At 32.9% G+C, this 15,326-nt stretch overlaps 2 protein-coding genes across 2 annotated transcripts; one reads left to right on the top strand and one right to left on the bottom strand.

The window, feature by feature from the left end:
• Positions 1-744: 744 nt before the first annotated feature.
• Positions 745-7,119, top strand: LOC105107769 (uncharacterized). Its single transcript, XM_011001808.1, has 12 exons — positions 745-1,179; positions 1,805-2,127; positions 2,236-2,328; positions 2,425-2,515; positions 2,799-2,883; positions 3,625-3,722; positions 3,889-3,958; positions 4,553-4,656; positions 5,764-5,880; positions 5,951-6,027; positions 6,160-6,204; positions 6,315-7,119. Exons 1-12 carry the CDS (start codon positions 880-882, stop codon positions 6,838-6,840), a joined length of 1,929 nt encoding a protein of 642 aa, XP_011000110.1. The 5' UTR covers positions 745-879; the 3' UTR covers positions 6,841-7,119.
• An 87-nt stretch (positions 7,120-7,206) lies between these two features.
• On the bottom strand, positions 7,207-13,270 carry LOC105107770 (zinc ion binding / DNA binding protein). The gene is made up of 9 exons (XM_011001809.1): positions 12,966-13,270; positions 11,323-11,402; positions 10,932-11,119; positions 9,424-10,276; positions 9,223-9,335; positions 8,768-8,827; positions 8,263-8,313; positions 8,048-8,118; positions 7,207-7,626 (listed from the first exon to the last, which is right to left on the bottom strand). Exons 1-9 carry the CDS (start codon positions 13,073-13,075, stop codon positions 7,479-7,481), a joined length of 1,674 nt encoding a protein of 557 aa, XP_011000111.1. The 5' UTR covers positions 13,076-13,270; the 3' UTR covers positions 7,207-7,478.
• Positions 13,271-15,326: the final 2,056 nt, after the last annotated feature.

Genomic DNA, 15,326 nt, shown 5'->3' with positions numbered 1-15,326 from the left:
ATAAAAAATTAATTTTATAAATTTTATCAAATAAAAAAAATTAAAATTAAAATAATAGAGATCAAATCTAACAAATGAAAAAAATTGAAAGATAATGAAATTAAAATAATAGTAATTATAATTTCATAAATTATTTCAAGTAAAATAAATAATACTCAAAAGAATGAAACACAAATTTGATAGGTATAACATTTTAATTAAAAAATAATAAGAAAAAAAAATAAACAACAATCATAAAAATAAGGATCAAAATTAATATAAAAATCAAATTAAATCATATTTGAAGGAGTGAAATTAAAGAAAAAAAGGTTCAAAATAAAATATATAGCAATCAAAATTTTGAGGATCAAATTTATTATAATCAATAAATAATATAATATTTTTAAATTTTTAATAACTTCTAGAAAGTGTTTTTAGTTAAAAAAAAAAAAAAGCACTTTCCTAGACATCAAGTTATTTTTATAAATTAAAAAGTGTTTTTTATTAACTAATTTTTCTAATAATAAATAAATACAGTAAAATTTTAAAAATCAATTTCCGCCAAACAAATGAGGCCTCAATTAGCTTTGATTTAAAAAAAAGGATCAAAATGATTTAAATTAAAGTACAGAATTTGATTTGATAAAAGTGAAAAGAAGGAGGATCACATGTGATTGTTTAACAGCATTATAGAATTCTCATTAATGGTTTAGGCGGGATGGCTCTGTCGGGTGGACTTTTACACCGTCTAGCTCCCCCCCCCCCCCCCCCCCCCCGGGAAAATCCACTTATTTTATTTATCTGGTATAGCAGTTGTAAAGCTTCAATCTTTGATTTGGGTTTTTGCTATTTTTGGATTCACAATTTGTGTTAGTGTTGATTGATCACTAGACAATAGCCATGGGGGGGACTTGTTCAAAGAAATCCAGTGCCAGTAACAAAAAATCCAATCCATATGCAAAGTCTAAGGGGAATGGTGTTGATTCTTATTGCAACAAGCCACATATTTCAAGTACTCAACAATTGAAGGAAAGAATAGAGAAAAAGAAATTGCAAGAGGCAAATATAAAGCAGCGGACAAAGGAGTCATTTTTATATGCTAAAAATGATGTTGGAGACGAGTTTTATGATGGGATTCCTAGATATCCATCATCATCAATAAAATCAAGATCAATTCGCAGACAAGCAGCTGTTGCCAAGGTAAAGTTTACAATTTTTTTGGTTTGGTCAACTAAAGTTTTCATATTTTTTTTCTTGCAAGAGTAGCTAGTTTGGGCTATTTTTCAAGACTAGTTCTTTTATGTTTTGTTGGTAAATAAGGTAAGCTTGTTGATGATTTAAAAGTGTCGGATGGTGTAGATGGAAAGTTTGATGTGGTGAAACTTGGATTGGAGTCAAACATAGAAAAAAGTAGTTTAAATTGAGTAAACAAGTAGCATCAGTCCTTAATCCCAGCTATCGAATCCTTAACCACCAAAATTGTCCATCCTTAAATCAATTTATTTTTCATCTAATTGTGAAAATTTTGGCGAGGCGAATGGATATCAAGTATATGGCATGCTAGAGTAAGTAGGAATAGTCTCCTATATACGATGTTGGATTGGAGGAAAGTTCTTGTTTTCTGAACAAACCAGACCAGAAGCATGATGAGATTGCATTAGTGATTTTAACTGGAATATTTACGAAAGCTTATATGTGTAATCAGCATTGTTGGATGGCTGACGACCCAGATGAATAATCTAGGCTATAACCTACTACAATTCTGCAGTGGCCTGCTAATTTGATATGCATTGAAAATATTTAAATGAAATGCTACAATCTGCAGGTTTCGGAGGTTAGTTCCCGTATAAGTAGAGCTGGCACTCTTGGACTAGGGAAAGCAGTGGAGGTCCTGGACACACTAGGGAGTAGCATGACAAATTTAAACCCTAACATTTTTGCTTCTAGTGCAGCAACCAAGGGCAATGAACTTGGAATTTTAGCTTTTGAGGTAGCAAACACGGTTGTCAAGGGTTCCAACCTTATGCAATCTCTTTCTATACGAAGTGTAAATTATTTGAAAAAAGAGGTGCTTCCTTCCGAAGGCGTGCAAAATCTGATATCAAAAGATATGGATGAACTTTTGAGGATCGTTGCAGCTGACAAGAGGTGAGTGCCTTACAAATTAGCATCATAATGCATCTATGGCCAAGCTCTCCTCCTATTTGTCTTTTTTCTGTAACAGTATCTTGAAGTCTTCATTTACTTGTTTTGCAGAGAAGAGCTGAAAATATTTTCAGGAGAGGTGGTTCGTTTTGGAAATCGATGTAAAGATTCTCAATGGCACAACTTGGACCGTTATTTTGAGAAGTAATACATATAGCACGGTACCTTGTTTGTCCATTATATTTACAATATACTTCTATAGCATTGATTTCTGATTGAAATTCTTTATTTGATTTCTAGAATTAGCAGAGTACAAACTCCTCGTAAGGAATTGCGGGAGGAGGCAGAATCCATAATAGAATTTTTAACGATTCTGGTTCAGTATACAGCTGTGAGTACAATATTCTTTCTTGCTATGATTTTGCGAACTTTAATTGGTCGATGGATGGCCTCTCTAGCACTTTAATATGGTTGTGCCCAAAAAAATATTCTTGACATTTAAGATATACATCCATGGAGCCTGCAGCTTTACGTTAATTTTTTTATTTATTTGCCTTCCTGATGTGATGATTTATGCTTTGCATAACTGGAGTATTGTGATAAGTTGTGTAAACTTTTGCTGTTACATCATGTGCTTTGGTTTCAAAGAATGATAACATAACTTGGGTTTGCAGGAGCTATACCATGAATTGCAAATTTTGGATAAAATGGAACAAGAATGTCAACAGAGGGAGGATGCTGCAGCTTCTGATCAGAAAGGTCATTGTTTAACTTCTATACGGTTATCTGAGAGCTGCTCTTGAATAAAAAATGCTGCCATTCGTGCTTCATAAAAAGAGTGTGATGTGACTGTGAATTACACTCTATGTTGAACCTATTGAACTGTGTATATGGCATCCTTTTAGTTACCAAACAGTATGCCGCTCCTTTTTCCAGAAACTAATGAGAAATGATGTTATTGACTGAACATATAACCTGTGATGCTGAAATTGACTGGCTCTGATCACAAAGTGAAAGAAACTAAAAGACATATAATGTAAATACATCTAGATGAGATGAAGAATGGATTTTTATAAATGATAGGATATGGTGCTTTATCTATGCTTTCTTCATCACAATATTGATAGACACACACAAAAAAAAAAAAAAAAAAGACACCACTTTCTTTATTTGTTAATCTGGGTACTGATTTTGACATTGCTGCAATGTTGTGAGTTGTGCTTATATGATGGTAACATTTAATTTTGTTTGTTGTATTTTACATATGACTAATCCTAAAGGTATACAGAGGCCATTTGTTATGTTGCAGTTACTAGAAATTGAGATATCCGTGTTAAATAGTTTTAGAATTCTGAAAGTCGAGGTGATTGACATGATTATAGTTGAGAATTCTGATAATGTATCAATTGCTAATTAATGTAGTAACCCGCACTCAGTGTCCTGGGGCACTTGTTAGTGAGGTACTAATTTAAGTTTGTGTCTTTGCTCTCTGAAATGCAGGAGAAAGCCCTGCAATGCTAAGGACAGAAATAAGAAACCAAAGAAAACGAATACAAAATGTAAAGAAGAAATCACTGTGGTCTAGAAGTTTGGAAGAGGTAGCATTACTGATTGTTTTGCTTCTTTCTGTTGCTACATGATTTAAATTATGATTTTTTATTTATGGCAACAAATATCATTGATTATCTACCTAGGTTGTTGATAGAGTAAATAGAATCTCAATAATTGGAATACTTCTTGTAGTGACCTAATTATCTTATGCAGGTTATGGAGAAGTTTGTAGATATTGTCCATTTCTTAATCCTCGAGATAGGAAATGCATATGGAAGCGTCGGTATGTGTTTGGACATGGTCTTGAGCATGTCTTATTTATGCTCTCCAAGTGCATGTTTTACTTTCATTTTCTTCAAAATATGTAATTTTCATGTTCGAAAATTGCTAGTTCTGGTGTTATCAAGTCGCAAAGAAATTATTTGAAGTGTATGCTTCTGCAGTTTTCCATATCAATGTCAACTTTCTCTGTGATTTCATCACAGAAGTCAATCTAATTTTCCTTGTGATTTCTGTTTTGAATATGAATGATCAATTTATATTTTTTTTGAATCAAAATTAATCTTTTATCATTGAAAAATTTCTTATGGATGCATGTGTATATTCAGTGTAATAAGTTTTCACCATTAACCAATGAACATGTACTACCATTTGGTATCATTTCTTTTTTTCAATACTTGAAACCATTTTGAATAAGAAAAAAGAACATTATACGTGGAGTTCAAACTCGGCAATGGAAAGTAGAAAAGTTTTTCTTGCAACTACTGGCCCATAGATTTTCCTTGGGATTTATGCTTCTGCATATTTGACTTTCCATCCTTTATTCGAAGAAGTTCTTGCATAAATTGATTTCATTTATTATAATATTATACTGCAGATGATTCCATACAAGATAAAGAATCCTGGAGCAATCCTGCAAGATTGGGACCTGCTGGTCTTTCTTTACATTATGCAAATGTAGTTATGCAAATTGATAACCTTGTAAGTGCCATCTATGTTCTGTTAAATCTCATTTTGTCTATCCACTATTCTTCAAAGTTCGTAATTAGTAGTCTTACAATTTGTAATCAAGATTGGTTGCTATGTGACATTATTTCATATATCTGATGGACTGTTAATATAGCAAGAACAGTCTTACTCTTAAAGGAAAGCGAAAGAGAATCAGAAGGGTTGTGGGAAGAAAAATCTAGAATGAGTTGAACTATTTTTCCATAATTTCTGCACCCATAAGCATGGACAAGCTATCTTATTTTCCATATGTACTATACTACATGCATAAAATGACTCTGATGGAGTCCCTTACATACTGCGCTAGATTTCAAAGTTTTCATCGTGTAAAATTGTATGTTTCGCCCTCAATTCACCAAACTGCAACCAATATTACTTCTGGATGCGTGTACATGCACCACCTTGCATTCATGTATCATGTAGTTACCATGTGAATGAAAAGAGTTACTAACAACTTCACAACAGAACCTTAGAAATGAAAATGGATATGGTGTGTGTCTCTGTGTGTGCACCATTGCATGAGTGGTTGTTTATGTTAGAATTCTGACCTAGCCAGTGCATACTTGAAGAAAAGATGATTACCTGGTTTGTGGCCTTTTGAATAGGACCACGAACTGCTAAATTGGGGTCTTAAGAGGGCTAGTCTCGATTCAGTTACAATGCATTGACTTCAAACATTTGAACACTGAGCTGATCTATTTTGCACTGCAAATAAAACGAATAGCCCTCATGTTTCATAAATTTCTAGCTCATTTTCGATCCACAGACAGCTTCAAGGGCCACAACCCTGTTAAATGTAAGGCACACCCTCATGTTTTGCACTGAACCAGACTAAATTGACTGCTTACAGTGCCCCTGCTAAGCTGAATGACTTGGAACATGATTTGAAGATTTCACACCCTCATTTCCTACTGGTTATCATCTTTGCTTGTTGCTTAGTTTCCCTACCTTAAATGCACATTTTTAGTTCACCTGCGTTAAAAAAATTGAGCTCCCTGCTTTCTTACGATCTCTCCATTCATGCATGTACTTGTGTTCTTTGAATCTTGCTTCAAGGCCTTTCTAATTATAGATTCATAGGTGGCACGATCAAGCTCCATACCTTCAAATAGTAAGGATGCATTGTACCAGAACTTGCTGCCTGGTGTAAAATCTGCTCTGCGTTCTAAATTGCTATCTTTTCATGTCAAAGATGAGGTATTACTTTTCCCCTTGGTTTTTGTTTTCCTAGTCATGCAGATGCTCTAGTTGTGATTTGCCTCTCCAGCTTACCATTACGGAAATTAAAGATGAGATGGAGAAGACATTGCAGTGGCTGGTTCCAATGTCCATTAATACAGCCAAGTATGCAATGCCATTATTTTCCCTCCCTAAAAACAGAAAATTTCTCCTGCTTTATATCCTTAATCTTGCTTTGTGTCCCGCTGCCTAATCATTTTCATCGTTTCGCTTTGCATTTTAACTGATCTAAAACAGAGCCCATCACGGTTTTGGTTGGGTAGGAGAGTGGGCAAGTATCGGGTGAGTCCTTAGGTTTCTACCAAATGTTTCTCAGTTTTTCCAATTTATTTTGTTAATACGAGTAAGCAGAATGGCCAGAGTGAACTAAGATATGATCGTTTTGCATACAGGTCTGAGCCCAATAGAAAGTCTGCTGCTGCGGCAGCTGACATAATCCGGATTGAAACGCTCCACCACGCAGACAAGGAGAAAACAGAAGCTTATATTCTTGAACAGGTATTGTGGCTTCACCATCTTGTCAGCAAAACCAAGAGTGTTTCTGGTGGTGGTAGCACACTGGGTCAGAAGTCGAATCAGAAGCAAAAACAAGAGTTGCCCAATGCACCCGAGTTGCCAGACACAATTGTAATTTCAGATGCGCCATCGCTAATTACCAATGACGAAACAATTTTGCTGGAAGCTAGTGAAAAAGAACAGATACTAGAAAACAGGAAGAGCCAGGACTACCACGCGGTGGGTACCCAGTTGAGAGATGATGATAGGCCGAGTAAGAGCAACAGTCATTCCCCTCCAAGGGAAAATGAAGACTCAGCAACTGTAAAAAGTGTTCCTTCTTTTCTTCCCATCACTGATGTTGGTATTGACGAGGGGAACGAATCAGATACCATTGACAGTGTTAATGTGCTCAAAAACTAAGGAAAGCATGGACCTGTTACTGCGAAGTAGCTGTTCCGTGCAACCTCAGTTTCAGTGAAAAGCATCAAAACACCAGGAAACTAGTGCAACCTTCTTTCCAAACAGACCCTGAAAACTTAAAAATCATTCTGCAGTTCCGTCATCGGTGTTGGGGTTCACGAGAAACCATTGAATGTAAATAGTAAAGTTGATATGCTTAGATAACTGATAGAACGATATACATTATATGCAAGTGACAAGAAATTTAAGTAATATGCAGACAGAAAAGGCCTTCATGTATCAACTGCGTTAGTTGTAATTAAAGTTGGCATAGGTTTGGGGCCAGAAAGGAGAGTGTCTGTGCATCATCAATTTTTTCAACCACGATTTTGCTACAATATCAATCCCAAAATCTAGGATAAGCAACCATATGTTGTAAATTATAATATATAGTGCAAATTTATGACATAATACACCCATCCCTGACATTAAACAAAATTTTCTCCCAAGTAGTCTGGTAACAAAAAGGATGACCAAGTTGCTTAAAGCAGTTTCATTCTCAAAATCCATCTGAGATATGGCCAAGGTTGGGTATTTTCCAGTTTAAGTGCTGGGTGATTTCTACACCCCTACAGCAGCCCGCATCCCTGCATGATCCATCATATTGGTCTATATCGTTTCTGAAACATTTGTGGAGAAGTTTTGCACTCGACCATCTGTTGAATGACCTTTGGTGACTGTTGTAACAATCGTTCCTGCTCAGATGGTTTCTTAAGCAGTTCTAGTTCATCTAAATATTCATACAACGTTTGACACCAATAAAAGGTTAAGGTAACAATCATTCATTGATATAGTTCATAACTTGTGAAAAATGCCTAACGTTAAATGTACACTTGTGATGGTGAACGGATGACAATGATGACATATAAAAGAAAAATCAGTACCAAGTAAATTTAAGAAAGGTATAATTTAGCAAAAGCTAGACATATAGCATCCCCATCATACCAATATGACAGATTTGATTGCCAAGTATGGTGCCAAAAAAAAAGAAGAATATTGGGGGTGCATTGCAGAGCCAAGAATTTAGTTTTAGGCTTTAAAGAGGGTGAGTGTACTTCCAATATAAGGGAAGTTTAAGTAAGAGGTTTGAGAAAGAAAATTTGAAGATGATGGAATATGTTACCAAAGCCAACACTTTTATTAAATAGCATACACCATGAAAGGATATTCTCTTCTCCATCCCTTCTCATTCGCTAAATCAATGCGTTTTTGTAACCTTGCCAGCTCTTTCTCAATCCACTGCAGAAAAATGTTTCCCATTAATAACTTATGAAATGATAAATTTTTATAGCAAGCAATATGAAAGCTTGTTTAACTTTTTTCAGTAGGCAAAGGGTAAGAAAAACCTTATTAAGAGGTATAGCATCAAGTCTGAATACATACATGTTTTGTTATATCCACATGCAGCTCTGTTGCCTTCTGTTCAAGCTCGACCTGTCAAGAAAGATATCCCCATCAATTATTGCCGTAACCTATTGCTTTACCCATATTAAGGGGAAAAAAAAGGACAATTAAGTTGGAAAATTGTTTGACCTATTGTAAATATTCCGTTACCATACAACCAGAAATATAACAGAAAACAGCTTCCATTTCCTAGTTAAACAGTTCCTCAAAGGATATAACCCTACATTTTCAAAAACAGGTATAAAGTTGAATTCCCCTTCTTTAATTATAGGTTTCAAGTGATTTTTCTTATCTACGAAAGCAGTAACTTGAACTCTGATAATGATGATTACTCTGACGTCCTTAATATTCAAGTCTTACAATTTCTTGAGATAATCAAAATATATTTGAAATAGTAGAAAGCTAAGGAAAAAGCAACATGATTGAGCGTTCAGAAATGTTGCACCTCAAGAGAAAAAGAAAAGCTAATCTTTGAAAATCTTACAACAGTAGGTTTTGGATGTAACCCTTCCTCCACATTTTGTCTCAAATCCTCAATTTCATCCTGCGAATGACACATTGGACAAGAATGTGCCTAATACATCAATAAACAGTTCAACCACTATGTGAAGATAATTCATGCAAAAACCTATTATGCTATAAGTAATGGGAAATGGTAACTTAATTGAGAGATACTGTCATCAGAACTGGCATTTCTCAGAATTGCTTAGCAAGAGAAAAGAACAACAATGTTGCAAAGGGATAGGTAAATAGAATACAAATAAAAATGATAAGAAAAAAATGGTAGACTAGTGAATTATCCATTTCCCATGATAAGCACGGAAGACTTGGATAATTATTGACAATACTGTTTCATTTAGATGAAACCTTCAAAACCTATATTTACTCGCAGAATAAAACATATCATTATTTCTATATGAAAGCTTCGATAGCAGTTACCTCAGATAAGTCCAAATCTGAAAGCATTGAAAAGCAAACATCTATTGGCATGCTGGAAACTCTAAAAAGAATTTCACTCTTATTCTCTCCAATTACTGAGGATTGCTTTATACCTGAGATAAAAACAAAAAATAAAATAAGGAAATGTGACTAACCTCTGAATAAAACATATGTTTAGGCGCTGGTAAAATAAGGAAATACCTGTTACTTGTGAGAGCTGGTAAGAATTTCTAGCACTGGGGTCTCTGGAGTCATTTTTTACTTTCACAAAGCTTCCCACTATCTTACCTTCAAAACTTTCAGGCTCCTTCGACAGTTCCTCCACTAAGCTTTTCCTCAAGTAGACAAGTTTGATATTCTCAGTAACTATAGCTGCAAAACCACTGTCATGGAGTCTAGGAACTGCTTCTATTTCTTCAGACTTCGTTCGAGAACCCATTGAGTTCCGTTTCTTGAATTTTACAGTGGATTTTTCACTTTTTTCTTGCAAACTTATTTCGACTCTATCTATATTTTCATCATCCTCTGACTGTGAATCAATTAAGTTTGCAGTAAAATGGTATTCCAGAAGATTAAGTATGGCATTTTTATACATAGATTTCCTTCTAAAAATTGAATAGAGCTTTTCATCACAAATAACTTTCTTTTTCTTTACGGGATCAAGAAGTTCCTTTTCTTGAATGTATGCACAGATGATTGTATTAACTTCATATTGTGATAGCTCTTTTGTTGTATCTTTTCCAAGAAATGTGAGGAACTCAATAAGCTGTTTTGATCCCCATCCATCAAATTCAATTGGCTTTGACCCCTTCCTTTTTCCTCTTGTTTTGTAGGCTTCAGTAATTTCCAGATCACTATCATATATCACCAAGTCACCATCAGTTTTGCTCTTCCCAATTTTAGTTGACTTGAAGCTGCGTTTGGAATGCTTTCTCAGCCCAAGCTCTGCCAAAATGACATCATCCCATGTCAAGCCTTCTGCTTCCTTTATGATTTCCCAATATTCCAGGAACAGGCATTCATACGTATCTCGATCTGTCAAGTCTATTTCACCCTGCAAATTGATATACATACAAAACACAGCCACAGTGGAATAATCATCACCATAACTTTGTTTTCGCTTCCAAAAAAGAGTAGAGTTTATCAATAAATTGAATGAAAGCATAGATGCCCAACCGTTGAGAGTTCATAGATGAATCTAAGTTTCTATTTCAATCTGATTCATTGTTTAAATGGATAAAATCCTCTTCATTTGTTGAAAAACTTCAAGTCCTTTCCATTGGTATCCCTACTTTTCAACAATGACCTAGGAATCAGATTCTTGCTTATCTGCTAAAATGCAGATCCATGGTGCTTTAAAATCAGGAAAATTCAAGAAACATATCCCTGCAAGATACATAAGTCAACTTTCTTCCCTTCTTCATTCTTTAATTAAAATATATTATGTTTACCAAACGATTACCTAAAAGTGTTGGCAGACAAAATGACCTGTCTATGTATTCAATGTGATACGCTTATTGCATTTTCTTTCCAAGTGTTTGCAGAATTTGATAAAAAACCAAACTCTCCAGTCTGTCACAAGTCAACCCAAAACCTGCTATAATGTATTTACTGGGTTCTTCTGAAATGCTGTATGCAGACAAGAAATAGAACAGAATGCACATTTGCATGTTGCTATTAAAAAATGACATACAAGGTGATATGCTTACCCCATCAGCATCCACATCATCTTTATCTTCTACACAATGTGCATACTCTAAACATTCTTCACACAATCCTTTATTCCCTCTAACAGCTAAAAACTTAGCAGCACTGATGCAGCGACTGCATACAGCTTTAGGACAGCAGTAGCAATATAATTTGGTGGCTTTATGACATTTCGTACAAGAATGCTGAGCTGAAACATCAAAAAAATTTATATATGCTACATAAGTTTTCCTGTCATATTCTTTACAAAGAAAGTTGAGAAAAAGGAAACCTAATACATTAAGATATTTCAAAGTAGCATGGCATACTGTAACTACACTTGCTTAGAAATATTTGAATAGAAGACATAATTTCAAGTTAGATTATCATCACATATAACTTTTAGTGACTTACCACAAGTCCATTGCTGACCAGTTCCTGGAAAGGAACCACCCTTTTTCACACACTCTGTATGGTAAACCTTTAGACAGTCACTAGAAAGAGGACAAAAGTTAGAAAGGCAAAAATGACATAGACAATTTTAATTTAAGAGGTGCATGGAAGTAGCTGTCACACATACTGCAGAGGAAAGTCAAGAAATAAGTGCAGTTTCAATGCAAGATTACCACAATCAGATTATAGCCATCCCCATAAATTATTCACGGACACGGATTAGATCATGATTTATGGACAAGTGTACATAACAGCAAAGCATTCTGCAGTATGTACTCATTATAATAATATGTGGCAGGTTTTCTCAAGGATGACATCGTTAATTGAAAACCGCTCAACTATCTCAATGTATTAAACACCACCATGCTTCATAACAGTACATCATCCAAGTGACTAACTTTCCATTTAGGAACACCAGTATTTTCTTTCTTGTGCAGAGAGGCTCAACTTTCATAACTATTACTCCTACCAATGCTAGCAACACTCATGCTGTAAATAGATTGAGCCAAACAGAGAAATTCAACATGATAATAAGCATAAGGCAATGCAACATGATCACAACTTTCTTAGTCATCCATACCTTCAAATTTTAGGCATTCTCCATAGCTGAATCTATCTGACATTGAGTTCAGAAAAAACAAATTGTGCACAAATAAAAATTACAGGTACAACATTGCTTGTGACTGCATTTTCAGCGAGTTATAGATTTAAAAATGATCAATGATGATGATCATAATTGAATGCTAAACATAAACTATCAAAGAAAAAGATCACAAGATATTGTTTCTTAAACAATTAAATCCTAGTACTTTCTATTATTTTAATTTTTTACAAGTACAAGATTTTCATCCACTAACCCTATCTAAGCTTTAATTCAAAGGAAGTGCTCAAGAAAACACTTATGACATACAAAATGTCAACTTTTATTGAGCACAAAAATGAAACAAGATCATCAAATTCAATCAACAAGGACCTCTTTTTCCTAGTTTCCATCAACTTACCAATTAATACCAAAATCACGATTTCACAAGCTCCTAGGCCTATCAATACTGAAATCAAGAACTTCCATATTCAAAAGAAAAAATAGACTTTGGTTGGTAAGAAATTTTATTTCCCAAAGGCAAAGATACTGCCGATCTTGGCCTTTCCACGGACATTCAGTGGATGTGAAATTCAAAAATGAAAATCGCAGAAAACTCTAAATTCTTAAAAAAGGAATTGAAGAATCTGCCATGTTCAAGGTGACAATCTAACAATGTACATAATATAGTGCCTTGAAAATCATTAAAAATCAAGATATAACAAGGAAATGGATTGTTTCAACTTGGGAAAGCAAAAGCAAATATTACTACAATCCTTGTATGTTATATATGTTGTAGCAGCATACATGAGGCAAGCTCAGTCCACAGGACAGAAACTCACCAAGACAGAACTACCCTTTGACCCCCAAAAGACAGAAACTAGCACTCCAGTCTCCAGGCATGCAAAATATCTCAGTCATCAATAGCAAAACAAGAAAAAAGAAGAACCCAACAAGACAGTGACTTTGAACAGTAAAGATTGAACTTGAAAGTCAGAAAATAGAAGGAAAAAAAAAATCTTACTCAAAGTCACAGAGAATTAACTCTCCACCATCTTTGCAAACAAAACACCAGTCTTCACAGTCTCTTTCTTTAACTATCTCTTGCTTTTTGTCCTTCGTTACCTTCTTCATTGTACAGTTTTCACACAATGGTTGAAGAGCACTTACCCCTGCCTATATTTTCGCTCTCGAAGAACCCGAAAGGACACCTCCAAAAAAACATAAAAAAAGAAAGCAGAAACACTTGCACGATATTCGAGAAGCAAAAAGGCACCACAGTTCTTGAAACCACAATGGTAGTTGGTGGTTGTTTTTTAAGTTTTTTCTTATTTTGTAGCAATTATGACATAACAGGGATGATTCGAATTTATGTTTTTTTATATATATTTTTATTTTCAAAATATATAAATTTATTCTAAGATTATATTAAATATGGATTTATTTTATATCCCTTTTTTATTTATTTTGAAATACTAAAACAAAAAACAACTTAAACATACTTACTATACAGGCATTCTTGGCATACCCTTGTTTTTTTATATAGTTATTAATATTTGAACTTGTTCAATTGAAAGAATTTAATGAGCATAAAACGATTACGCCAAGATAGCCATCGCTTTTTATCAAGCAATTTTTTTATATACATTAATTAATAAACCACAATTTAGTGTCATGAGTTTTAGGTTATAAAATAATAAAAAATTACTTATTTGATATATAATAATTAAATACATTAAAACTATTAATATTAAAATTTGTTTTATTAAAAAACATTACCGAGCATAAAATATATAATATTTATAACTTTTCATCATGTAATTTTTTATATCTATATTAATTAGCAAATCACATAATACTATTAGAAATAAAATTAAAGAGAGATAAGAAGCGTTAGACCGCTACAAGACATTTTATTATTATTATTATTATTATTATTATTATTATTATTATTATTATTATTATTATTAATGATTAAGTTTAAGAAGGTATAATATTTTTTATTTTAAATAGATAGCTCCTTCTTATATTAAATATATTTTTTATTTTTTTTTTATTTTAAAACTCTTTATTTATACTATAAAAAATATAAAAATATAAAAAATTATTTCAATTGAATGAATTTTATTGTCTTCTCTAGCTCCGATCCTAATATAAAATGTAAAAATATAAATTCAAATTACAAGTGAAAAGGTTAAAGTAGTTCTATTAATTAATTTATTTTTTATTAAATAAAACAAGGTAATTGGTCATTGGTAACTCGAACTTAATTTTTTTTAAGATATTTGTTAAGAATTTGATGAGATTGTTTCATAAATCTATCATTTTTACTATTTTTGTTTTTTGGCTAGAATCTACTAGTTTTACGCTCTCTTTTTTTTTTAATTATTTTTATAGTGAGTTTTTTTTAATTAACTAGATATATTTTATTAGTTTGTTTTGATTATGTTTAAATTTTTTATGTTTTGTTTTTAGTAGAGCCACCAAAATTATTAATTTTTTTCTCACAATATATGTTTTGATTTTAGGTTGAACAATAAAAAAATAAAAAGAATTAATTTAAAAAAATATATATTAATAACTCACAGCCTAGTAAACCAACTCCAATATATAATGTTGAAGGTATGGTTAACCAGCTCCAATATGCTTTAGTTTACAAAGTACCTGCATTAATTAGTGAGCAGCCTCTTATTAGAATCAACATTACTCATTTAATTAGAGTTCTAAACAATCATCTTCAAATTTAGGAATATCATTTTAATCAACAAAATAAAATTTGAAAGGCATACATTAATTTGAGACCATAACAATTTTTGATGTCTGAATATGCACTGACTAGTGAAAAACATTCTTGTTGATTTAAGTCTTATTGGTTCAAAAGTTATCAATGGCTTGAATATTTTGAAAAAAATATTGTATTTTATTTTTCATGCTATTTATTTCCAAGTAAACCATCTGGAAAGTTAGGATAAAACATATTTATTGTTAAAAGATTTAATTGTTGGAAGAAAATTAATGATAGAGAATGTTGTGCTTTTTTTACTTATAAAAAAAATTTATCCAAATACACCTCACATCAGATTCAAAAAAAAAAATTTACATGTATTTGCTAGATCTGTTTACTCTTAATTCATCATAAGATTGGTAGTGCAAGATTTTGTTTAATTGTTGATGAAGCACGAGATGAATCCAGAAGAGAACAAATGACTCTTGTTATTAGGTTTGTTGATAGAAATGGATTTATATGAGAATGATTTTTGGATATAGTTCATGTTAAAAATACAACTGCTTCAACTCTTAAAGAAGAGATTTCTTTTGTTTTATCTTATTACAATCTTAATGTTCAAATATTAAGGGTCAGGGGTATTATAGTGTTAGTAATATG

This window comes from Populus euphratica, unplaced genomic scaffold (assembly GCF_000495115.2).
Source record: "Populus euphratica unplaced genomic scaffold, PopEup_1.0 scaffold166.1, whole genome shotgun sequence".
In the NCBI taxonomy this organism is placed as follows: Eukaryota; Viridiplantae; Streptophyta; class Magnoliopsida; order Malpighiales; family Salicaceae; genus Populus; species Populus euphratica.
This window is presented reverse-complemented; position numbering and strand designations above follow the sequence as displayed.